The sequence below is a fragment of the Solanum tuberosum genome, unplaced genomic scaffold (genome assembly GCF_000226075.1).
Source record: "Solanum tuberosum cultivar DM 1-3 516 R44 unplaced genomic scaffold, SolTub_3.0 scf00222, whole genome shotgun sequence".
Taxonomy (NCBI): domain Eukaryota; kingdom Viridiplantae; phylum Streptophyta; class Magnoliopsida; order Solanales; family Solanaceae; genus Solanum; species Solanum tuberosum.
The window spans coordinates 486,671-496,109 of NW_006239147.1; the positions used below are offsets into that span (position 1 = coordinate 486,671).

Genomic DNA, 9,439 nt, shown 5'->3' on the forward strand with positions numbered 1-9,439 from the left:
ACAACCACAAGAGGCAATCCCTTACAGTGTAGGGCAACTTGTAACCCTGCTTCCAGTAGATCCGGGGGACAACTCTCTCCTCGAAATACCTTCTTCTCCAATAATTCCCAACTCTCTTCGGACGTTAGAAAGCTAAGAGAATAAGGAACACTGTGGACCTGAAGATGCTTAGCCACTTGTTCAATTCGTGTTGTGACCATTACTCTGCTTCCATATTCACCTTCAGGGAAACATATTCCCAAATCTTCCCATGCCTCGACATCCCAAATATCATCTAATACAATGAGGTATCTTCTGCCTATTAGACTCTTGCGCAACATGTCAGCTATGTCAACATCCTCTTTGATTTCATTCTCATTACTTGTTGCTTGTTTGAAAATCTCAACCAATAATCCCCTCCTATTATATGTTTGCGACACAGCACACCATGCTTTAACATCAAAGTAATTAACAGTAGTGGGGTTGTTGTACACCTTCCTTGCCAAAGTTGTTTTACCAAGTCCAGGCATTCCATAGATGGAGATAACATCCCGTTCCTTTGTTCCTCGTATCAATTTCTTCATTATAATTTCTGCATCTTTCTCAAAGCCCACTACTTCTTCATCATCATAAATTGATGTAATACTACGTTTGGTGGAAGGCTCTCCAGCAGAAAGAGTTCCTTTTCCACAAGTCTCAACAACTTCCATGCCTTGAATTAATTGCTTTGTCACCCTAATTTCATAAAAGAAAGGAAACCACATTATTTCATAACTTAGAGAAGAAAAAAACCAAAACCAAGGCACATTTATATATCTGTTAAAAGTTTTGGATCATATTATTGCTGTTTGTAAAATCATTTTTTTTTACCTCAATAAGACTCAAACAACTTTTAACAGATAAAATAAATGAGTCTTTTCAAGTCTCATGTGTCACCGATATGTAATCGACATGAATAAAAGGAATTTTCTTCCCGTTGCTGGAAGTATTAATTCCACGCCGCCCTCCTTGCTAGTCTGTGTGAGCCTTTTTTTCGTTTTTCTTTTTGGCTGGGAGGGGGTTTAATTAGACAAAATATCTATTTCTTCAAAAATGAGTTAATATTCTAAAAGATGACTCAACTTATGAGAATTGATATAGTAAAATTATTCAACTTTGTTTGATATCTTCCAAAATCACTTAACTTACGATTTTTATCTTCCAAAATCACTCAACTAAATTAATTATTAAATAAAATTTGACATGACAATATAATTTTTTATTTTATTATGTCATATAAACATGGACTCCACAGTCCACTAATAAATAAAACGGAAAAAAGGTCATATTTACCCCTAGACTCTTAGAAAAAGATTATATTTGCCCTTTCTTATGAATTTTTTGATATATTTGCCATTGTTATCCAACTGTAAGATCATATTTATCCTTTATTTGTTAAACCTCCATATTCCCACCTAAAAATACCAATGTAGCGCCTATGTGAATTTTATTATCTTCTAATTAAATCAAAATATTATTTAAATAATTTTGACCTGCTCCACACATTAAACCCAATTCACTAATCAAAATAAACCTAATTTGATTCTTCTTAAATTTTCTCTATGGGCCGGCGTTTCTATTGGAACAAACGTACAAAATTATATACCTCCTCTTTTATATCAGACAACAATCAACTTTAGAACTAAAAATAAATTTTAACATTCAATTCAATATTTTTGTTAAGTAAATTAGAGCCAACTTTCATCTTTAATCTCGACGCACAAAATTTGTTAATTAGCATTTAGTAGAATTTCACAAACATTCTACATGTGCTCTGTTTCTTGATAGTATCAGACGGCGGAGAAGGTGAAGTGAGGTTCAACAATGGAGATGGAAGATTCAAGTTGGTTTCCGGTGGCTATCGATGGTGAAACGGGGAGTAGATGAGACTAAATTCGAAACAGCTGGAAACTTCTATATATCTAGAATATTTAATAGTTCGGGGATATATTTATTTGGTGGATCTGATTCGATGGTATAGGGGTGATGTTTCAGTTTTTCGATGGTGGTGGAGATCTAACAATTTCATTCCTCTGTACAACTCCATTAACCCATCTCTCCTAGACAAGCATAAACCCAAACCCACGATAGTTAAGGGCTTGGTCTTAGCTTCATTTTTGTGGTTAGTGGGTCGAGTTCAATTCTATGTGGGTGAGTTAAAATGATTTTAATAATATTTAGATTTAATTAGGTAAAACTAATCCACATAGGCACCATATAGATAATATTATGTGGAAATATGAAAACTTAACAGATGAAGGGTAACTATGGCTTTAAAGTTGGATGATAAGGATAAATATATCAAAAAGTATGATAAAAGTCAAATATGATCTTTTTTATAAGAGTATAGGGATAAATATGATCAAATATACAAATATATATATATATATATATATATATATAATCAATGTGAATCAGAGTATTTTGGAAAGAAAAGGAACTCATAATTACAACATATATAAAGAAGGCATAAAAAGTGAATATATATTATTGTACAAAAGATCAGAAGAGACATAGCAAAATAAGAACAAAAAGAACTTAAAAAGGATTCTCACCTTGTGTTGTTGATGAGGGTGGCAACAAATGAGAGATCAATTGGTCCAAAAGGTGATGGTAACAGAAATATAAAATGAGAGAGAATTGTATTATAGGAGATAATGGTGGACTTCAATCTTGAAGAATGATACAAATATATAGTTGCTGTGGGAATATTAACTATGTCCAATAATATTTATCCAGTTTAAAAAATTAAAAAGATAATTTATCCTTTTATATTTATTTTATCTCTGCTATTAAATACGTGTTCAATATGTAATATTTTTTCTGAAAGCATTAAATTTAATTTGTTTATTAAGGTGTATGTTAAGTCAGTAATGGACTGAATTTAAATACACCCGAATTTTATAACATGAGTGAATATCAACTGATAAATATAAATAAATAAAGAACGACTCACATCTCTCTCGGATTGGTTGGTCAACTATTACTAAAGTACAAACAAAAGAAATTTAACTTAATTGATGGTGAATAGTTTGAATAAATGTTGAACGCTAACATGCTAATAATAGAAAAAATGACTAAAATAACATTACTATTAATTAATTGTTGGTGGTGCTTAAATTAAAGGATTACAGTAACACTTTGCTTTAAACAATAATTTAGAATAAGAAGTCAACTTGATTAAGATAATGTATTTCTAGATCTAAAGAGTAATGTGTACATGATCACATGCATGATTAATGATCCTAAGTCAGAAGTCAGAACCATTCAAATTCAAATTTAGGTCATGACAAAAATAGTCCAAATTGTATGAGTGGGGCAATGATAGTCCCTATACAATGCAAAAGTTTTACATATTTGGTCCAAAGACAAGGAAAGATTATTTGAAAAATCATTATAATGACATATGAGATTAATCTTTTTTCCATGATTTTGGTGATTTTATAACCCTTAATTAAAGCATAAATGAAGGCTGGCGCGTGGTTGTGTTACTATTAGCGCACCTTCAATCTTTCGTGTGTCAAATCTAAGAACCTATTAGCACCATTTGATTTTCCACCGATAAATAATTTTCCACTTGCAAAAATAAATTTTATGGTTGTCAACTTCTGGTTTAGAGTTAATATAATTAATTGTTGGTGGTGCTTAAATAAAAGGATTATAGCTAGTAAGACTTGGTTAAGCAATAATTTAGAATAAAAAATCAACTTAATTAAGATAATGTATTCTAGATCTAAAGTAATGAGCACACTCACATGTATGATTAATGATCAATACAAGTGATGAGAACTACTCAAAATTTGCAAAAAAAAAAAAAAAAAAAGGTTTTAGCCTCCAAGAAGCTTCACTAAACAAGCTCTTACTACTACTCATGTTTTTTTTTGGGGGAATCCCAGGTAAACCCACCATCTCTATCATAGCCTCTGTCTTTTGCGTGAACACTATGTGGTGAACATTTTGTGATAACCTACTTATTGCAATAGCTCACAAATCACACAAGAGATATAAACTGCACTAGACAAGTCCTATGCAACGAGCTCATAGCTGAGTAGCAAATGAAGGTTGGATTCGATTTGGTAGATGTCCCACATGGGAGACCCACCTCCCAACCACTCAACCATGCCCTTGCGGTCCCTACTATTGATGTTTCTCATTAAGATAAATCACTTCCACTCTTCCAGTCCCAACCTAGTTTTTCTCGGCCATATAAATCCTATTGTATTATTCTGCTCCATTTCAATCCAAAACTAAATAACTACGTATCTTTAAGGTCATTTTGGGGTTCTTTAAAGTTGGAGGTTCTCTAAATTTAAAATTATATAGTTATCTATCTGGATGTAAAAGAAGTCGGTATTCACAGTTTTTTTTTTATTTGCCTCTGCTCAGAAAAGGAAGAAGTGAGCTCATGAACAAGACTAATCATCAATCCGTTGTATCAGACACCAATAAGAAAGAGAGATTAGTTGCTTAAATGTGATGGTTTTGGGTTTGGAGAAATAGAAATTGTGAAAGAGTAGCATATTATAGGAGATGGTAGGACGAGTGATACAAATACTTGTCTTGGGAATATCAACAAATAAATACATGTTAATTAATCCTATGTGTTAACAAGTTAATTTATACTTTAACTTAATTAAGTTTACGGCTCCAAGTATGTACCCCACATTATTTTTTTCTGAAAAAGAAAACATTATACTTTCTTCAATTTAAGAAAATGAGTGTCCTGTTTTAAATTTTTTTCATCCAGAGTTAAATAGAATATATTCGTTTCAATGGACAAATGACTCGTTCCACGTTTCTCTGTTCAATGGCCGACCACATTGTCAAATATTTGCTACTCTACTTTTTAGTAATAAATATGGACCTTTTATTTAAGTAAAATATATTGATATTAGAGTAAATTTCTCAAATGGTGGAACACATAACATGGTGACATTGTTGTTAATGTTCCAATGGTTGCATTTGAATCAACTACACCTCAATCCCAATCTAGTTTTTCTCAGCTATATGAATCCTTCAATCTTTAAAACTAAATTTACGCTTACACGTGTATTTGGATGTACAAAGTCTTTAAAAAGTTCTATTCAAGCAGTTTCACAAATTTATCCTCACAATAGGGGTTATAAGATTGAAACATACACATTGATCCATGACAAATTACAAGTTGTGAAAAAAAATATTCAGTTACAGAATTAAAAAACCACTGGATGGGAAGATTGGACTCTGATTTGGGCAATACTCACCTCTTGAACAAGTATGGAGTTGAGTTAGACCCAATGTTCATTTCTTTACCATCCACAAAGTGTTAATGGTTATTTATACGAATTTGTTACCCCGAGTTGGAGACTATCACATCCAGTGTTTTCTTCTATTTCATTTTTTATGTTCACAGCTGAAGCCACAAGTGAATCAGTACACTCAAACAGCACAATAAGTCGCAGTGTTGGAATATCGGCAAAGCTAATAGGGATCTCCTTGAAGTAGTGACATTCTCTTATAACTAACTTCTCAAGCACAGGAAAGGATTCCTCTGAAGCTTTCCATTCTTCCATTCTCATAAAGTGTAATGCCAAGTATTTGAGTGCAGGGAACTCCACATTTGTAACATCCCAGCAATGGTACTTTATTTCCCCCCAAGGAAATCCTCCCTTTAATGTGAGACTCTCAAGCTTCTTCAATCTTGCAATGTTTAAAGTCATTTCTTTCGTTAGGAAACAACCACCAATGCACAAATGCCTAAGATTTGAAGGGAAGACAAAGTAGCTCTCCCAACCAACTGAATCCAATAATCCCCGAGGGCTTATAACCAGATTAAGAGATTGAAGCCGAATATGAACTTCCACTGAGGGAAACAAAGGACAACTAGGTAAAGCTTCAATACGGAGGCAGCTGAGTTCTTCAATATTTGGAAACCTCCACCAGAACCTTGGGGTACTATTATCCACGTGTATAACATAAGTGCGGAATGTCTTCAAGTTCACTAGCATAGTTGTTGGAGATTCATCAAAAATTGCTCGATCATTCTCTTCCCATACCAAGGACAAATTGTATATATCCACTTGCCTTAGCTTTCTCATTTTCAAGATAGCTGCAAGCGATGTTCTTAGAGAGTTAGATGAATGAACTACTAGAGTTTGAAGATCAAGCAGGTGAGATATCCACTTGAAATCAAATTCTTGGACAGAAATCGAAAGGTATCTCAAGTGAGTTAGTGATTGTACTGCACTAGGCCAAGAACTTGGAAGCTTTGCATATGGAAAATGCAACCAACACCTGAACAAGTCTTAGTTTAACAAGTAAATGTAAAGGATTTGATTTGTTCCATGTGTTGAATCTTGGATGAGCAATGAACTCCAATGACGACATGGGACATTCACCAAAGAACTCTGTTTTGTTGGACTCAAGCATTGGAATCTTATCCAACTGATAACCAGAATGATCTAATTGTTTAACAAGATTAGTATGAATATAAATGCTTAACCGTGGTTCCTTGGAATACAACTGTTGATATGGATTGTATGGCACTATGAGTTGCATAAACTTTTCTTCAGTAAGTTTTCTCAAGCAAAACTCCCGCACTACATCATGAAGGATGCAGTATTTTATGTCAGCATTAGAACTCCAATGAAAGACCATTACTAGGCTTCTGTTAAGTAGATCCTTCCAACACATTCTAGATGCTTCCTCCATATTCTCTTTGTCTACATTTAGTACAAACTCTTCAGCCATCCACCACATCGTCAAATTCGACACTGGAATCTCATAGTCTTCCGAAAACAATGCCATGCAAAGAAGACAAGACTTTAATTGACCTTCTAAATGGTCATAACTTGACTGTATCACTTCATGCTCTACTCTCCTAAAACATAAGAACTTAAATCATTTGCAACCTTCAGCCACAAGCTGGAGCCTCCCTATCCTTTTCCCCAATAATTCGGCCAGCAACTAGGACAATGGCAAGAGGCAATCCCTTACAATGTTGGGCAACTTGTAGAGTTGCTCCCAACAGACTCGGTGGCCAAGTCTCTCCTCGAAATACTTTTTTCAGCAATAATTCCCAACTCTCAGCCCGTGTTAAAAATCTAAGAGGATAAGGATTACTATGGTGCTGAAGATGCTTAGCCACTTGTTCAATTTGAGTTGTTACCATTACCCTGCTTCCATTTTCACCCTTAGGGAAACATAAACCCAAATCTTCCCACGCCTTGACATCCCAAATATCATCTAATACAATGAGGTATCTCCAGCCTAATAAATTTTTGCGCAACTTGTCAGCTATGTCATTACCCTCATTGATTTCGCTCTTATCACGTCTTGCTTGCTTAAAAACCTCAGCCAACAACTTCTGCCTATTATATGCTTGTGAAACAGAACACCATACTTTAACATCAAAGTGATTAACAATAGAGGGATTGTTGTACACTTTCATGAGTAAAGTTGTTTTGCCTAGCCCCGGCATTCCAAAGATTGATATAACATCAAGCTCCTTTGTTCCTTGTGTCAATTTGTGCATTATATGTTCTGCATCTTCTTTAAAGCCCACAACTTCCTCATCAATTGATGGAAGACTACGTTGGACGGAAGTCTCAAGGTGTGAAAACTACAATTTAACTGCCCTGAAGTTAATTGCTCTGTCACCTTTCATAAAAGAAATGAAAACAAACATTAACAATCTTCATAATTTAGAGAAACTAAAAATGTAAATGAAGTCTGATAGAGATCAGGAGATTTTAAATCAGTTTGAGGAAATAAGTGTTTTTGACATTGCTTCTGGAAAGGTAACAAAGTGGTTCAACAGTTACCCAAAAGACAGGGACGGATGAAGAGTATCACATCAGATTCATTTGAACCTAATACTTTCATGAAATTATACGTAAACTTAAAAAAAGTACAACAAATTAATACTAGTATTTATGATACATAGTATGCATTGATTTACCCATCATTTATCTTGCGATGATATATACCAGACGGGAAGGGAACTTGCTTAATTTTGAAAAAAACATTTCACATTGTTGAAATAGTTTTTTAGCACAGTCATGTCCAACATGCACTCAAACATTACTTGTATTTTTTCATAAATAAGTGTAACATATATTGTTATTGTTGAGAAATTGAATTGAACACATGAACAAAAAGAAGAAAATTCTAGAAGAAAATCATCTCAAAATATCTTCAACTGTTCCATCATACAATGAATTGAATGATGGAAAAACTAACTAATCTTCTACTTTATATAGACTCTACAACTTAATCACATGGACAACTGGCAATTAGTTAAAGTATTAACAACTCACTAATCTAACAGATTTTCCTAACAGTTAGTTATAACTAACTTAAGTCGTCTAAGTAACAACTCCTTTCTCATTACTCCCCCTCAAGCTGGTGGGTGTGAATACATTCAAAACTCCCAGCTTGGAGACCAAATGTTCATGTTGTGCTCTTGCCAACCCCTTTGTCATAATGTCTGCTTGCTGATCTTGTGTCCTTAGGTATAGTGCCTGAATCAGCCCCATTTGTATCTTTTCTCTGATGAAATGATAGTCAATCTCAATATGTTTTGTTCTCTCGTGGTACACTGGATTTGCTGATATCTGTAGGGCTGCTTTGCTATCACAGAAGAGCTTTACTGGCAGCTGTATTTCTTCCCCTAACTCTTTGTATAATGCAATGATCCAAACCAATTCTGATATAGTGGAAGCCATGCTTCTATACTCTGATTTTGCTGAACTCCTTGATACAATCGTTTATTTCTTTGACTTCCATGAAATCAAAGACTCTCCATGCTTGATTAAGAACCCTGTCACTGATCTTCTTGTATTTGGGCATGCTGCCCAATCTGCATCACAGAAGGCTATTAACTCCCTTTCTTTCTTGCTGCTCATCAAAACTCCCATTGCAGGTTCTCTTTTTATGTATCTCACCACCTTTAGGGCTGCCTCCATGTGTGATTTCTTTGGACACTGCAAAAACTGACTTAATGTTTGTACTGCAAACCCAATATCAGGTCTGGCTAATGTCAAATATAATAATCTTCCAATCAATCTTTGGTATGGACCTTTGTCTGTCAACACATGATCATTTGTAACATTCATGGCTTCATCTTACAATGTGGTTGTTAACTTCAAGTTATTATCCAGTGGTGTCCAAGATGGTTTAGCTCCAGTCAATCCCATCTCCTCTATCAATTCCAAAGCATATTTTCTTTGGTTCATTAGTATGCCTTTATCTGATCTACTGAATTCTATGCCAAGGAAATATCTTAGAATTCGAAGATCCTTAATCTTGAATCTAGCATGTAGCTCCTATTTGATCTGCTCTATTTACACCAAATCACTACCAGCTACCAACATATCATCCACATATACCAAAATCACTACAATTTGTGCATAATGTCTCTTAATGAATAATGCATGATCTA

At 34.3% G+C, this 9,439-nt stretch overlaps 3 protein-coding genes across 3 annotated transcripts in view; all 3 read right to left on the reverse strand.

Annotated features, from left to right (window-relative positions):
- Nucleotides 1–2,709, reverse strand: part of LOC107062371 (putative late blight resistance protein homolog R1C-3) — a 4,187-nt gene extending 1,478 nt beyond the window's left edge. The window contains exons 1-2 of the mRNA XM_015312927.1: nt 2,574–2,709; nt 6–714 (exon numbers count right to left, since the gene is read on the reverse strand). Coding sequence (XP_015168413.1) covers nt 6–689 — 684 coding nt within the window. The 5' untranslated portion in view covers nt 690–714; nt 2,574–2,709. The remainder of the gene's footprint in view (nt 1–5; nt 715–2,573) is intronic.
- A 3,534-nt stretch (nt 2,710–6,243) lies between these two features.
- Nucleotides 6,244–6,804, reverse strand: LOC107062372 (probable disease resistance RPP8-like protein 2). Its single transcript, XM_015312929.1, has one exon. The coding sequence runs from the start codon at nt 6,802–6,804 to the stop codon at nt 6,244–6,246; it is 561 nt and encodes a 186-aa protein (XP_015168415.1).
- A 1,961-nt stretch (nt 6,805–8,765) lies between these two features.
- Nucleotides 8,766–9,113, reverse strand: LOC107062373 (uncharacterized mitochondrial protein AtMg00240-like). Its single transcript, XM_015312930.1, has one exon. The coding sequence runs from the start codon at nt 9,111–9,113 to the stop codon at nt 8,766–8,768; it is 348 nt and encodes a 115-aa protein (XP_015168416.1).
- Nucleotides 9,114–9,439: the final 326 nt, after the last annotated feature.